At 39.4% G+C, this 17,245-nt stretch overlaps 1 protein-coding gene across 8 annotated transcripts in view; it reads right to left on the bottom strand.

The window, feature by feature from the left end:
* The window catches only part of HERC4 (HECT and RLD domain containing E3 ubiquitin protein ligase 4), an 89,019-nt gene that overhangs the window by 45,256 nt on the left and 26,518 nt on the right, over positions 1-17,245 (bottom strand). For all 8 annotated transcript variants that reach the window (XM_039546949.1, XM_039546945.1, XM_039546952.1 and 5 more), the window contains 7 exons: positions 16,045-16,205; positions 15,497-15,573; positions 10,443-10,567; positions 8,040-8,099; positions 7,771-7,882; positions 6,945-7,134; positions 3,865-4,037 (listed from right to left, as the gene is read on the bottom strand). In XM_039546949.1, coding sequence (XP_039402883.1) covers positions 3,865-4,037; positions 6,945-7,134; positions 7,771-7,882; positions 8,040-8,099; positions 10,443-10,567; positions 15,497-15,573; positions 16,045-16,205 — 898 coding nt within the window. The remainder of the gene's footprint in view (positions 1-3,864; positions 4,038-6,944; positions 7,135-7,770; positions 7,883-8,039; positions 8,100-10,442; positions 10,568-15,496; positions 15,574-16,044; positions 16,206-17,245) is intronic.

The raw sequence follows: 17,245 nt of genomic DNA, 5'->3' as shown, positions 1-17,245 counted from the left end.
TGTGTAGGGTATATTTCCTCCTGGTACTTAATCCCCAAAAAGCCAGTATGGGATAGCTGATTCAAACATAGTTTAGCAGCATACTAGGTGTGGATGCCAACCTGGCTGCTGTGTGGCTGGCTTATGGAGGAGGAGGGAAATTGCTATGTAGATACAATATAAATTTACTGTAATCTAGGTAGACTGAAGTACCACACACACCCATCCAAGATTAGAAAGACATGAATGTAGAAGATGAAAACACTTCAGGAATTCATATCATTGCTTTAAAAAAAGCCAACTTTTATTGCCCCTCCTTCCATTTTCCGTGTCCTGAAGATGAAACCACCGTAATACTGCAATACAGTAGAAGGACAGGCAGATAACTTTAGAAGAGATCTAAAGCAACCACTAAAGGCACGTGTTCGTAATATTCCTATTATGGAAATAAAAACAGACAGCACAGCTGTAAAGATTTCAATCAGGCTGTCTTTTTGAATATTAATCTGCCATTCCAATTAATGCCCTGCACTGAGTCTGCTCTATGAAATCTGGAATTTCCTGTGAAGCAAGGGGCAGTGCAGCAGTAAAAACTACAATTTTTTAAACTGCACTTATTTCACAGAGAACAGTAATATAACATCAAAAACATGAACTGAAGATGTAAATGTCTCCAAGACTAGACTGATTCTGGGGGTCTCAGAGTACAATAGGAGATATGGTTCTCATAAAGGACGTAACACTGCACTGATTAAAGGTCACTGAACATCTGAGAGCCAAGGGAAGATGGACATCTGATCAGATCCAAGGGTTTATGAAGGCAGCAAAAGAAAAAAAAAAGTTTATTCACCTTAATTGAAGTTTTAGTAGTTTGTGAGAACACCCACTTTTCAAAACATACCTCCCACCCTCTGAAAAGCTTTGGCTACTGGGGTCTGTGAAGACTTCCACTTGAAGCTACAGAATATTTTAGGTAATGTTATAAAAGGAGGCATGGCGGCAATGGAGAGAAAGCCCTGTACTGTGCACTGACCATTCACGCAAAGAAATCCAATTACATGTAAGCAACTTATTTTTCTTCTTTGAGTATTGTCGCTGTCATTGGGAGATTGACAAGCATTAAGCTCTCTCTAAAGAAGTGAGTTTGACAAGAGTAATTCAACAATGACTGCAGAACTGCTCTCCCAAACAGAAGATGATCGGTTTAAGTGTGAGGGGGGAGGGTGTCAAATTATTGAGGGGGAGCCTGGAACAATAGGTCTGCCTTCCAAGAATTTAAGAAGATTGGGTCTTTATTGTTGACACCATACTCTATCAATTATGCCAGGGACTTATGAATTCAGCATGTCAAACCAATCTACAATTTCCATGAGTAGTGGAAGCTCAAAACCCTGCTATTCTGGAGAAAAGGTCTTGAAAGAGTTTAAAATCTTCTGGTGGAGACACGGATGTCTTTCACACCATCTTCCATGTATTTCATCTTCCTTATGGACATTCTCTTCCTTTTGTATATATTATTCATTAACCAACTGTGGAACAGGAAAGACAGATGCCTCAATAGGTTTCAAGGTTGACCTTTCAGGTGCATATGATGGAAAAACATTAGAAAGTCACCTCTGCTCCTGTGCTACCTCACTCTACAACACATAATACCACCTTGCTTTTACATAACACTTTTTACCAGTAAATCTCAAAGCACTTCACAATTTTACAGATAGGAAAACTGAGGCACAGAGAGGTGATATGACTTGCCCAATATCATCCAGCAGGCCAGTGGGAAAGGCAAGAATAGAACCCAGGTTTCCCCAAATCCAGCACTCTATCCACTAGGCAATGCTGTCTCCTCTCTCAGAAAAGAGGTCTAATTTGAGAAGCAGAAAACCAAAGACCCCAAAAGTAAGCCTTCAGCTCCATCTCACATGGCACCAAAGCAGATTCCAGAAACCCTCAGATCTGACATAGATGAGGAGTGTTTGGCGATGGGCTTCTACTCAGCTGAACAGACTATGAAGCCTATAATGGGAAGGAGTGAATATAGTCCTCCATATGTCCCTCGAGAACAAAGAGCAAACCAAGAAAGGCAGCTTCACTGGAGAAGATTAGCTTTTACTTGGTTCCAAGAGAGGAGACTTAACCTTCTGAACTGGGAACAAAGACTTTTCCCTCTGAACTAGGAGCACCAAGAGCAGGAACCTCTACTTCAGCATCTTACAGTTCCACCAATTGGTGCCAATTTTGCTGGAACTGTTACTCTCAGGGGGGAAAAAGTGGGACTTTGCAATCTCCTTTTCTCAATCCTGATACCGAGAAAAGATGTTTTGGTGCTGAGCCCAATGCTACCTTTGGCTTCTCAGACCCTCTTATAACTCAACTCACCCCAAGATCGGCACTTAGAAGACCTAGAGATAGTTCCAACTCTCCATTTACTCTGAAAGCTTTAAGAATTGTACTATCATGGACTCCAACGAAGATTCATAGCTCCTGCAGGCCTGGACAGTGAACATCATACATGGAACTTCTGCTGGGTAAATACTTTTCAGCAAGCAACAAAGGCTTTACCTATGGGAGATCTGTAATGGACATCTTGTCCCCCCAAGAAGGGTGGTCCTTAAATGCAGTCTTATTCCAAAGTACTGTCAAGACCGCAAAAAAATAACTCAACTGGGCAAGTCAGGAGGACAGTTTCTAAGGAAGAAAAACATTTATCTGCCTGAAGATTTATGTAAAACATTAATCACTGTGTTCAATTAACTATTAAACTAAAAACAGCCTAAAACAGGAAGATGAAAACCAAAAAGAGGCAGATGAATTGAAAGTCAAGAGACCAGAGGAAGTTAAAACTTGCTGCTTTGGCAGCTGTAAAGAATCAAGGATGGGCAAGAGTCCTGTTTCCATATATAACTTCGCCTGGAATGTCCCACAGCTAGAGACAAAGCCTACACTACCCCAAGAGTCTCAATTTTTGGGGGAAGTTTCCAGGCTTTGGTGCAGTGTACAGGCACACCTCAAAAGTAGGTCTCTCCGCTAATAATATTTGAAATTAAGGATTCAACTGGCTCTCCACATCAAATCTCATGCACTGAAGCACCATAATACTTCATGATTTTATTTTTTAAAACTGTTATTAAATATACAAAGTGCACAAATGGTCCAAACAGGATCAAGGCCCAAATATGCTAGATGTTGTACACACACACTTAAGAAGATATGTTTCTTGCCCCAAAGAGCATATAAAGACAAAATGCAATGAGAGAGTAGTGAACTACAGAAAGGAAGGGGGAAGGAAAGATTATGATAGCTAATAAGGCAATGCAATTACACAGGCATGCAATGTGAACAAAATAAAGGTTCCAAATTATGAAAACCATTTTTGTCAACATTCAGAACATCATTGTCACTATAGATTAAGTTTCAATGATAATACTCCATTCAAGTAAACTGGGAATAGGAGGGAGTAATCATAATTCTCTCAGAAGTGCCGTCTCATTTTTTTTTTAGCTGCAATCTTAAAATAACTGCACATCAATGCATAGTCTCAATTTTATTACAGTAAATGAAAGTTTGAGTCTTCTAATGTATTTTACTGTATTCTCTCAAATATAATTACTCCATTCAATTTGCGTTTCCCTGAAAACGGTAACTGTCCTACCCAATGAGAGCATGCACATGCTTGCCAAATTAAAATTTAGTATTTCACTGATTTAGACATCCATAACGCATTGCTAACAAGAAAACTATATAGTGTTAATCCATAGAAGAATTCTAAATCAGAGCACTTTAATTCCTTCACTGATTACAAAATAAAAGAGACTTAACACTGCACAACAGTTAACAAAATAAGCAATTTGGAAACAACAATTAACTTAATATGAGCTCAGGACATACCCTATGTAAAATTTCCAGAACTTTGAGAGAAGTGTGTAGAAAACTGGTAAAGATTCTTCTTTCAGAATTGGGGATACCAATCTTGTATAATTTCAGGAGGTGGACCACAACATCCTTGTACAGCTCCACTATCTTGAGGAACAATGGAGGTTCAAGTATAGACCACCAGTTTTCTGTCAATAAAGAGTGAACATATAAATGTAAAACTTATAATCACATCTTTCAGTGTTATACTGTCCTTCTTCCTAAAAATTGTCCTCTCAGAGATTGAAAGTTATAAAGAGATTAGGGTGGAGAAATAGGAACACAATTTGCATCTCTACTGAAATGAACTAGTGTAGGAAAACTGTTTAGAATGGGAAATGGTTATCTACCGTTCCGTAACTGTTATTCTTCAAGATGTGTAGGCTCATGCCTCCTGCACAGATGTTGGAGATTTTTTCCCCCCTCAGCATTATCCATTGGGGTTACTTAAGCATGTTCTGTTGACACACACCACTACATGCTGGTACAGTAGACCCGACTATAATGCCCTTCGCAATAGCAAACCTTACAAACATAGTCCCTGGATCCCACCTCCAACCTTGCTGGTTGTGGTGGGGGGCTGACAGCTTCTCCAGCCCCAGAGCTGCAGGGGGGACAGGAAGGAAAGAAAGATGACAGCTCCTCCGGCCCCAGGGCCGCAGCTGGAGGGCAGAGAGCTGGTGAAACTAGTACTGAGAGGCTGAGCAAGTCCCTTGCAGCAGCATATCCCTCTCAGTTTCTCAACTGTCTCTCAAGAGACAACCCCAACAGACCTGGCATCAGCTCAGGAGGCAACAAAACCCTTTTAGATGGCGAGGCTTCTGAAGCAGCTCTCTCTGCCACACGCTTAGCAGAGTCCTTGCCTCGGTACCAAGATTGATGGGCGAGACACTGAGTCTGAAGAAGATCTGTCTCTCTTCTTTGGCGCCGGTGATTGTGATCGAGAAGCCGAAGATATTTTTGATGGAGCACTCTGTACTGACACCGAAGTATTTGGGGTGCTCTCCCCATGTGATGATTCAAAAGGGAGTCTCAGTGCTGCTTTCATAAGCAAGCACTTACGCCTTGCTGTTCTGTCCTTCTTTTGCAAGGGCTTCAAATCCTGGTCAATGTGACACCTGTCACTAACGTGTCTCACCCATGCACTTAAAGCAGGTTAGATGGGGAATCACTAACCAGCATCAGCTTTGAACAAGTCCCACAGGACTTACACCCTAGGGAGCAAGGCATCTTTCCGGTAGTGAGCTCGGTACTAAAAAAAGGACAAACAGTCCAAAAGGACACCAAAAAACCCCTGAAACATAACACTAATTTATCTAAGAAAACAAAAATCTAAGAACTAACAATAACTGCAACTATCTACGAGAGAGGGAAAGCACTTGAGTTAACAAAACAAAGATCGCTCCAACAACCATCACAGGCAGTAAGAAGGAACTGAGGGGAGTCTAGTTGGTTCTGCCCTCTTATACCAGCACGCAGTGGCATGTGGTGACAGAGGGTGCTCAAGCCTCCCCAACAGGTACTGCTGTGGGAAAAAAATCTCTGACATCTGTTTACAAGACATGCACATACCTACAGTGGAATGGACATGTGCAATCACTTGAAGAAGAAATTACAGATACTTAGGCTTAAAAATAGGGACATTATGCTGAAATGTTCTGGGTTTTTTTTTAAATCTAGGAATTTTGAAAAAAATAGAAGTTAGTGGCAAATATGTATGCTAGTATCTATTGCACTGGGGCAGCTTTGAAGGGAGATGAAGAGGCAGCAAGGTAAGCATATTGAATAGGCAGACAGAGGGGATTCCAAAAGAGCTGCATGTTTGTCAGTATGCAACTGCATATGGAGACAGAAAAATGGCAGGGGAGAGGAGCTATAGAGCTATCCCTAAAGTACTGCCATCCTTCTACGGAAACGGCTGTAACATGATGGGCGTGCAGCAAATCTTTGAAGTAACAAGCTGTTCCTAGCACAATACTTTGTTAAGTCTTTAAATTTGAACATTCCTTCATTCTAAATTAACTTTGCACAATAAAACAGTTACCTAATTACAATACACTCTAACGGAATCAGTTTTGTTATAAACAGAAGAAATAAAATATGATATAATTCAAATATAAATTAAAGCCAGAAAATCTGTGGGGGAAAAAATGTGTCAAATAGCTATTCAATGGGAAGATATAGTGAAAGCTGCACTGTCTAAAAGGATCTTGAGACAATAAAGACAGCTAACAGGATATGACATTGTAATGCAATAGGGTAAGAAAGCTAGAGTGGTTTTAGGCTGTATATGACCAGATATCCTGGCTCAGAATAGGGAGGCAATATCCTTCTATGCAGCACTGGTGAGACCTATTGAAGAAAACGGTAAAATGCTTTGTCTAAGTAAATCAAAGATGTGAATTCAATGTCTGTTCTTTAGCAATCCTGGAAACTGCCTACAGGATGCTGTTGACAAGAGAGGTGAGCTATGACTCTTCCAGTACGACGGCAACTATCTACAAGAGAGGGAAGGCATATGATTTCTTAGAAACACAACTGCCACACACACACACACCGCCCCCACAATCTTTGAAAAGTGAAAATGAGTGAAAACACACCTGATTATGCAGATTTAAATTTTACTGATAATTGTGAGTATGGTGAGGACATAGAAAATGTAAACACTAATTAATCAGTCTAACAACAGGAAACACCAAAACCCTCTAAATCCTTTAAAAGAAATCCATGAACTACAGAGATTCTCACTCTCAAAAGAATCAGACTGAAGACAATGATAACTGATCCATTTTATGGACTGGCATGTAGCTCACGAAGATATTAAGGAAGATATACACTTTCTTACCTAGTTAGGAACATACCTCTCAGTGATGGAGTAATAGAAAAGAAGAGAAGAGAAAAAAAACTAAATTCCTAACTTTTTCTTTGAGGGATTCTACAGAACTATATAGAGAAATATTTTGCAGATCCTATGAATTCATTTATGCAATTTTCACATACTACCAATTTTCAGCTAGAGAGAGTTTCAACATAGAAGATTTTAAAAAAATTCTTACCAAGTACTTTCAGTGGAGCTTTTTCTAGATTTACAACAGCTGTCCCAAAAGGAATAGCTAATGTTGTAAAATTGTTCACATCACTCATCAGTGGGCATTCTGGCAGAGTGAGATACAGCCTTAGGGCTTCAACATCAGGTAAGGAAGTAGTCAATTTAGGAATAAGGTTCTTCTCCAAACTAGCTGCAACCTACAACATTGCATAGAAGTAAACTCACTTTATTTTAAAACAAAAAAATAATAAGCAAACATCTGAAAGTATAAACACAACGTTAATGAAAGGGCTTGATCCTAATATGAGACGAGCAGGTGTGCAGTGCAGAACAGTAATTTGAAAATAGTATTACTGCATGCATATGCGTAAGCACAATAATGAAGCTATTCGCTTCATGTACCAATGTTTACCTCAGATAAAAACAGAGTAATTATTCCACAGCAAAAGCTTCATAGTTAAACACTTCAAAATGTGCTTTGTGGAAAGATGAAGGTTACAATGCAGAAAATATACAATGCTTAACACAAACCATGGTAATTTAGAAAAAAACAGACCTAGATTATTATACACATTATAATGTTTTATTATCTATGTACATATTACAGCATTAAAATAGAAAAGGTATGGCATTAAAATCACAGATATTTAGACATAGAAAATGTACCGTGTGGTTTACTGCTGCCCACTACAAAATGTTTTTACAAACTCCTCATTAACTTAGAACTGGTTTATACAAATTACTTTTTTATACTAAAGAACCAGATCAAGGTGTAACACTGCAGAATTTATGAATCCGTGTAACTACATCTAAGGAAGATTTGCAGGACAAACCTGTTGTGATATACGAGGATGGTCAGGACTTATAAGTTTGTGAAATAGTAGTCTAGCAGCGTTCATATCAACCCCCGAGAATCGAGCACTAGTTCTATAGTGATCATCATTGCTGAAGGGGAAAGAAAAAAAAAAAAAAAAAAAAAGCCTGTAAGAGAATTTTGCATTCACCTCCTCTCCACACCAAACCCGCTCCCCGCCCCAGACATTTTTATTTCTGCTTCAATAAACTATCTTGAAATCTGAAATTTACAAGATTATCCACTCACCTGACAGCTAAAAAACTCCCATTTAGGCAGCCAGCTGAAGAAAATGTTCCATCTATTTCACTAAAAAGATATGTGTAAGAAAAATTAGATTTACATATCAAATTAAAGTTTGTGTTTACTATAAATTGTTATTTATACCCCAGTGACACTTCATATAATATCTAATCATGCCTATCTGCAATATCAGTAAATGAAATTGGATAAGACAAAATGCTAACCTGAGATAGTCAGAACAAAAATTTTCACAGGACTGCTTTATATATATAAACTGACAAACAGCAGACCCCAAGTTCTGAATGTTTCTCAAAGAAAAATAAACTTGTATAAAATTGGTACTTTTCTACAGGAAAATACTTCTGACACTTGAACTGATTCAGGCAATCACTTTTATAAAGTGCTTTTTAGGTAGCGTCTTTCGTGGACTTGAAATGCTTTAAATGCTAATAGATATCTTTTTGCCAGTGCTATTAGACATCTGATCTATGAAAACTGATAATGGGCCCTGGCTTTATCCACAACCAAAACACAAATTAGTTAGTGGTACAAGATCCCCTCTTACAAGTGGCCTGTTATTTTATTACATATTATATAAAAACCTTTCAGACTAGCAAAGTGAATGCATGAAGAGAAAATTCACTCACAACCTATTCCTAGATGCATACTGTTAGATGTGAAGTTTGTGAATATAAACATTTTTGCTAATTTACAAAGTATTAATTTGTTCAGAGGGCTAAAAAAAAGTCACTGAACATCAAATGAATAGCTAGTATAATTCACTAAAAAAAAAAACAACTGAGAAACTACATGCACATTATATCTCATGCAACGAATAGCTACAGGATATAATGCACATATACAATAATAAATCCACAGAACTCTGCATTAAGCTTGAAGAAATAATATTTCAGTTGCTTGGATTTCTCTTTATTTTATACTGTAACTATAGGAATTTCAGTCCAATAGGGAAGGGCCATCTACACTCAGAAATAACCACAGTCAGCCTGGCCTACCAGGGAACAGGGAAATTTCCTGAAACCCAGGGAAGCTCATCTTTAAAAAAAAAAAAAAAAAAAATCCGTGTTCTAGCTAAGAGGTCTGTCTCTTTAGAGCTGCCAAAGGGGCAGGTTTCTCACTTGCTTTGTCCCACCAGGAGCAGACCCTGTAGGATCCTCATTCAAAAGTCAGTGACTGCTACTTTTTGAGGATGTTCTCACTTCTGACGCAAGTGCGAGAGAGTACACTGCAGACCCAGACAACGAACACCACTCGACACTCTAATCTGATTATGACAACAGAAGAGTACTTTGTATTACAGGCTGCATTTAAGATGAATTTCTTTTGTCCCAACTCATTTATTAGTTATGAACGGCAGCAAACTTGAAATTCACAAAAAACTTATAAAAACATAGCTTCACATTATGTATTGAGGTAATTGGTAGTACATGGCCTTCACCCTCTATTCCTTCCCTTTGAGATTCTTAGTTCACTGTCCCTCTAAAGCCTGACCTGTTCTCCACCTATGTTACTGAGGCCATTACTTTGATGACCAACATTCTGTCAATACTCCCACTCAAGTCATCTCTCCTGATGTCAAATTCCTAATACTTTACTGTTCTTTAAAGGTCTGTATAAAAAGTGATAAAGTAGATCTCAACCAGCTGTACTGAGGTAAAAGGAGTTAGCATGGATCTAAACCAGCAGTTCTCAGACTGTGGGTCGGGACCCCAAAGTGGGTAGTGACCCCATTTTAATGGGGTCACCAGGGATGGCTTAGACTTGTTGGGGCCTGGGGCTGAAGCATAAGCCTCTCTGCCTGGGGCCAAAGCTGAAGCCTGAGGGCTTCTGCTTTTTTCCCCCCTGCCTAGGGAAGTGGGACTCAGGCTTTGCCCCCACACCCCCATCCCCACCAGGGCAGTGGAGCTCGGGCGGGCTCAGGCTTCGGTCCCCACTCCTGGAGTCGTGTAGTAATTTTTGTCGTCAGAAGGGGGTCGCGGTGCAATGAAGTTTGAGGACCTCGATCTAAACAAGGGAAAAGATCAAGGTTATCTAACCTCAACCACTTTTCCCAGTCCAGACAATCCATAGGCCCCCTTTTTCCCTACCTGAGTCCCTATGCACACCTTACCCCACTAATATCTCCAAATCCCTATCTTAAGTCCACATTTTATATCTTAAATATTTGTAATTACTTTTTATTTAGTTGCTTCAATAGGAAGGAAGTAGAACTTCTATAAGGCTTTAAATTGCATTACAAGCAGCATTGTCAAGAATAAAGCTCTGATGTGTACAGCAAAGACAATAATTAAAACATTCTCTGTGAAAAACTTTTGTAACTGTGTATATGTATTATAATTTAGTTTAGTTTTCAAAAGATATTTTCTCAACAATTTAATTTGGTCTTACTCAGCTATCTCCACAGGAAGTCTTCCAGATGGACAAGTCAGCAATTTCTGAATAAATACTTCATTCACAGTCCAGATCTGCTTTGAAGAGTCAGAACACCTGAAGTCATCTGGTGGCATCATGTTCTAAATTTAGAAGAGGGACATCAGCCATAGAAAGCAGAACAATTTTCTCATTTATCAGTCTTACTGAGGAAAGCAAGCCTCTAAAATGTAATTGACAAAACTCTTTATTCATACATTCATGTTCCATGAGAATATTACAGTAGTGAAATACCATATTAGAAGGCAGAAACCAGATTATGCAACTTTCATTTGAATAAAGTATATTTCGTTTTAGGCCTTTTAGCTCTAGTTGGGAAATAAATTTTTGAATGTTGATTGCAACTGGCATCTAAGTTACACTGTAATATCCCTTCAAACCATACAGAAGATGTTACTTGAATAGCATAAAGAATAACAGGTTTTCTGAGTAATATACAAGTTAAATGCAAGTGAAAACAATGAGTTTTTTCAATTTGCTTAATTCAAAACTGATTAATTTCAAATGAATAACTAACTATGCAAGACTAGATAATATTACTTGCTGTGAAATAAATATTTCTCAAATGTTTTAATACTGAGGGTCATTTCTTTAGGAAGAGATCCTCTTATGAGCACCTCCCCTCCCAACGCTGATTACACATCCTATCCATCCCAATGCTGATTTTACACTTACACACACACACAGGGCAGGAGGGGATCTCCTCCCTTTGCATCAGGAATGGACACGGATGGAGAGGGGATATTGGATAGGGAGAGCCAGGGCTCTGAGGTAACGCTGAGCATTCTCTCTCTGGCACTTGGGTTGCTGGTTCTTGCTCATGCATTCAAGATCTAACTGATCACTATACGTGGGGTCAGGAAGTGTCCCCCAGATCAGACTGGCAGTAAACTTGGTTTTTTTTCCACTGTCCTCTGAAGCATGTGGGTGCGGGTCACTTGCTGGGATTATCTGGGCAGGTCACTGTTTCAGTGAGATATTGCCATTGCGAGGGCCTCAGGTATTGGTGCGCCTCAGTCCCTTCTAGTCTCTGTCTGCGGCACATAATAGTCTAGTCTCCTATGAGTTGTAATACTTTGGTCTAATTTCAGTTGTTGGGTTAATTTGCGGATGCTGGGAGGAGGTGGTAGCCTGCGATATACAGGAGATCAGACTAGATGACATTAAACACTAAGACTATGAACTATAGTGCTTGGTAACATGAAAAAAGGTAATATTTGGACAGGAAGAAGAAGGCAAGATGAAAATAAACTCACTTTAGTACAAAAATATTTAATTGTCAAGTTCTATCTCTACCTCATTTGCTGTCCCCCTTCCTCTCCCCCTTATTGCTGGATTTTACATTTACTACTACTCTAATCCCTTTTATTGTCTGCAGTCCTCACCACTTCAATCACCACAGGTCACTTTACAATTTATTTTTGGTTTACTGTGATTAGCACCCATTTGGTATCATGAGCAAATCTGATATCATGGGTAAATTTAAGAAACAGTTCAAATAGCTTTCCACTACTGAGCAATATGTCAAATACTCACAAGGGAGTGCTCTTCTTAACAGATTAATACATGCTCAACTGAAACTCCTTAGTGGGATTATTTCATTTTTCATTACATGCTTCCCCACTGCAGCGAAAGGAACTCTGCAGAAAACCTGGAAGCATTCCATTGACTTCTTTACACACAAGATAAGGACCAAGAAGAAAAGGGAGGCAGGGCAAAGGAGGGGACTTACATTTTAAACTCTCTTGGTTTCTTGAAGCTGAAAATTCACTATAAGGAAATCCCAGGACAAACTCTAACGAACTTGACCTAACCTGTACTAAATATCCACTCCCGTAAGCGTCTCCCAGACGCAATGTCAAACCAGATACTAGCAGAATGGCTTGCTAAATTGCTGTGCTACCACTGGTTCCTTTAGTGGGGTAATTCCTATTTCCAGCTGCTCCCAGTGTCCAATGGGAATTGAAGATGCAGACAACGTTAGTGACCACGTTCAGTAACTATTCTAACTAATCTCCCCCCCCCCAAACTTCCCTCAAACACTATGTGCAAGGAGGCTGTAGTGGGAGAGGAGTTTGACTTCCCCTCTGATCAACCTCATTTTTGTCTGATAAACAGGGGCCCCTACTCCTTAGGGTTGCCACCCATCGGCGTTTTACCCCACAGTCCAGTTTTTGGCTTCTGTTTTCCTGGTGCCAGGTGCCCGCTTTTCAACCAGAAAATATGTCAAAAAGGGGACGTGGTAGTGTCCAGTCAGATGTACTGAGTGAACACCAAAAGTCCAGTTACTGTGGGGTTGGGGGAGGTGCTGGGTCATTAACCTGTGCCAGCCCCTGTTCAGCCAGGGTTGCCTCCTACTTGCAGGCAGGCTCCTTGTCAGGCTGCAGCAGCTCCCACCCCAGCCCTGGAGGAGAGGGAGCCTGGGGGGCGGGGGGTTGAATTTAAGGAAAAAAATTGTGGAACTAATGACACATAAAAAGCAATACAATTTAGTTGAAATTTGGTACATTGTCATTCCTTTATCCTATCCTGTGTCCATTTTGTCTATTTAGATTGTAAGCTCTTAAGGACAGGGATCTTCTATGTCCGAGAGGGTTCTAACACACTTTTGGATGCCTGACAAATAATATACTAACAAACATGTTTTTGCTTCTCTCCACACCACAGAGTCAATCATGCATAGTATCTGTGTGCCTGCACACAGGAAAGAGGACAGAGTGAGACAAGTAGAGTGTTTTCTTTATTTTCTATAAAGTTGCTTTCTGCTAAAAACTAGAACAGTGCCTTATATGCTTACTCAGGGAATTCTTATGCTTTTCAAACATTTTTAAAACAACATAACAACAAAATGTTAAACTGTTAAGTAGCGCCCTGCTTAGATTTATGGATATGTGAATTTATTCTAGAGCAAAATAAAGATAAGTAATGGTCCCCCATGCATCAGTGATCTCCAGTTAACCTCAGCTAATTCTTGTCAAAATGTACTTAAAAACTTATTTTGGCAGTTTATAGGAACTGATTTTTTTTGTAAGATATTAAAAATAAACAAACAAACAAAACAAACACACACCTCACTGCAACTATATAAATACCAACTACATCTGAGCATTTTTACATATAAATTTTTCATTTCTTTTCCAGTTCTAGTTAACATACTGACCAAGCTACATTGCTTCAGTTTTAAAAGATTTTGAAATATTTTTCCCAGGTGCTGAAGACAAAACAATGAATAAGAAAAATCAAGAAGACTTATTAAAATTTATGTTGGAACTAACTTCTTATGCTGCTTCATCTAGAATTCCAAAAAGACTACAATATTCAAAGTCTTAATCATAAAAAAAGTAACGTGCAAGGTTTGTTCAATTTTGTGGTCAAGGTCTGGAGTTTGGCATTTTAAATTGGATTGCTGTGCAACTATTGTTTTGAACAAATTAGACTGTACAAAAAATTAAGGTTTTAGGCAAGACTGTGTATATTTAGACAATGTAGATCTGCACATGAATACCTAATTGTCTTTTTTTTTAAATTGCTATATAACTATGCTTGTAATCTAAGTTTTCATTTACAAATGAAGGGGGGAAGAATAGCTCAGTGGTTTGAGCCTTGGCCCACTAAACCCAGGGTTGTGAGTTCAATCCTTGAGAGGGCCACTTAGGGATCTGGGGCAAAAATCAGTACTTGGTCCTGCTAGTGAAGGCAGGGGGCTGGACTCAATGACCCTTCAAGGTCTCTTCCAGTTCTAGGAGATACATATATCTCCTATTATTATTATTTTTAAGAATAATTACATTTTTAGCTTTCATGGTTGTGAAGAAAAACTTCAGAATCTTAAGTGGAAAATAAGTCAACGCAGTTTTGTCTGCCTGAGTTGACAGATAGCCTGTAACAGTAAATCCAGGGATCACATGAATGACCCACATTCATCTGAGTCAGGGTGTTATTTCTATAATACCCAGAGAACTGTACTAGCCACTTTACAATCATTTAAGAAGGAAGGTCTGAGGCCCAAAGAGCTCACAGTTTAAGCAGAAGAAAAACTGATCATGAAGGGAGGCAACAAACAAGCAAAATGACTCAGGTAATGTTTTATGTAGTGCAGTTGTAGCCATGTCGGTCCCAGGATATTAGAGAGACAAGATGGGTAACAAGCTCTTCTTCAGGTCTGGGAAAGACACTCCCAGCATCATGGCAAAACCCAAGGTGGAATAGACTGTTTAGCTCAAGTAGTTACCACATACTGTGAGGGACTAACACCTCTGCAGTCATAGGACAAAAAGAGGGGGTTAGGGAGTCTCAAACTGCTGATGTCACAGTGTCTAAGACTGTAATGAAATCTAAATGACAATTTAAAATGTCAGCAATAAACTATTTGGCTACTAATCACTGTAGCAGAAACGATCAGCTAAACATGCTTATCCATCACTGCTGGACGAAATACCAGATATTGGGGCAAGGAACAACAGGGAAGTTAGCTGCTGGTAAAAGTTGCTGAGAAGTGGCAGAAAACAGGAAGTTCAAACCCCACTCATGTCTGAGCCTGCCTGAAAGGGAAAGAGGACCTGCATCCCATTACCGAAAGCTTCAAATGCATTGTAGATGCCAAAACCAACAACAGGCTTTCCACTTTCCTGAGCGTCCAAAATCCCAACTGTGAACTAACCCAGCCATGAAAGACTCAGGATTCCCCTTATAACTTGTACTATGCAGTTATGCATTTTCAATACTAAAACCAACAGAAGGTCAAAAAGATATAATGCTATCCTCGGGAGCCAAAAAAATCATACCGCATTATAGGTGAAACCACGTTATATCAAACTTGCTTTGATCCACCGGCATACGCAGCCCCACCCCCCCAGAGCGCAGCTTTACCGCATTATATCCGAATTTGTGTTATATCAGGGTAGAGGTGTAATTCTAAGGCTCCTGTCTCATAATGTAGGTCTAAAATGCCACATAGGACAGAGCCTTGGTTATAGGCTTTGAAACTGATTCACAGTATTTTAATTTATTACCTGTGGATTAAAGTAGTGTGAAAAACTCTGATCTCCACCAGAGAAAATTCTCTTTACACAATAATATTCTTCACTGTCTGCAATGAAAATAAAATTTAGTTAATTTCAAATCTTAGTTGAAATGGCGTATCACATTGCAATTGATACAATGACTGCTTGTCTATGAATCAAGCAATCAAAAAGGGTCTCTCTGCAGAAAGCACTATGTTATCACCCCTGCTCAAAGCTGGTCGACACAACACAGAGCTTAAAATAGCAGCATCCACAGAAACCTTGGACTACGCTTGCACACGCAATTTTGTTATGTCCAAAGGAGCTAAATGAGTGGCATCATCTGTAAGATTTTAGCAAATATTTCCTGGTGCAGAAAAGGTTTTAGGGAGATGGAAGTGTTTTTCTCTGATATCAAGACCAATATCCCACTGTTCTAAGGAAGAGACAATTTGACAGAAGAGAAACTGCACTGGGAAATCATAGTTGGCTACCTCCCAAAGATCAAACAATGCAGAAATAGTTTAAAGAGTTAATATGTAGTGTCACACATTTACCTGTGCTTGGTGGGCACTGTCCACTATAAGGAATCCAGTTTCCTTTTACTGTGAAAGGACTTTTCCTATTACTGGTTGATCCTGTTCCTAACTGTCCATTACCTCCAAGACCAAAGGAGTAAATTCTTCCAGATGAAGGAACAAATGCAGAGGTGTGCTGCCTACAGCAGAGATACAAAATTTAAAATAAATTATGCACACATTGTAACATACTCTGTGCAGGTCAAAATAGGACTGCTAACAGCATATTTAACATCCTTCAGCATGTTACCAGAAACCACGCGTTCGAAGGCAGTGAAATAAAAGGACCTGCCTGGAACATTAGGGGACAGAGCAACCACCTGGAGCCTGCCATCCCTTCCCACCCAAAGTCTGAACTGGAGGGTGGTCTTGGACATTTAGAATTTAAAGTTTCTGCCAGGTTGGCTGCAATTCTTTTTCTTCTCAGCCTTAAATTCATGGTAGGGGAGGGGACAGAGTGGGATAAACAGCCATGAATTAATGTAGACTGTTAACAGGGAATGGCCCAGTCATGGTCACCATGGATAGACAGAATGGTAATTGAGGACAGTTTATATCAGGGGTAGGCAACCTATGGCATGTGTGCCAAAGGCAGCACATGAGCTGATTTTCAGTGGCACTCACACTGCCTGGGTCCTGGCCACCGGTCCAGGGGGCTCTGCATTTTAATTTAATTTTAAATGAAGCTTCTTAAACATTTTAAAAACCTTAATTTACTTTACATACAACAATAGTTTAGTTAAATATTATAGACTTGAAGAAAGAGACCTTATAAAAATGTTTAAATGTACTACTGGCACGCGAAACCTTAAATTAGAGTGAATATTTGAAGACTCGGCACACCACTTCTGAAAGGTTGCCGATCCCTGGTTTATATTTAAACACCAGCACCATCATTTTGCTCCTGTGTGTGTATCTTTCTTCCATTCTTTGTCTTTGTCCTTTTAGATTACCAAATCTTTGGGACAAGGACAATGTCTTCAGCTATGTCTGGGAAGCATCTACATTTTGGGTGCTACTACAATCTGAACAATGATAAATATCCTCCCTGGCTTGAACTAGGAGTACACACACATATGTTGAACACCCACTGCCCTGAAGCCATCATCTTATGCTTTTTTTTTTTTTAAATAAAAAAAAGGTATGTTTCCAGCCCTTGTGTTACACTCAATAAGGCATG

This window comes from Mauremys reevesii, linkage group 7 (genome assembly GCF_016161935.1).
Source record: "Mauremys reevesii isolate NIE-2019 linkage group 7, ASM1616193v1, whole genome shotgun sequence".
NCBI classification, from domain to species: domain Eukaryota; kingdom Metazoa; phylum Chordata; order Testudines; family Geoemydidae; genus Mauremys; species Mauremys reevesii.
This window is presented reverse-complemented; position numbering and strand designations above follow the sequence as displayed.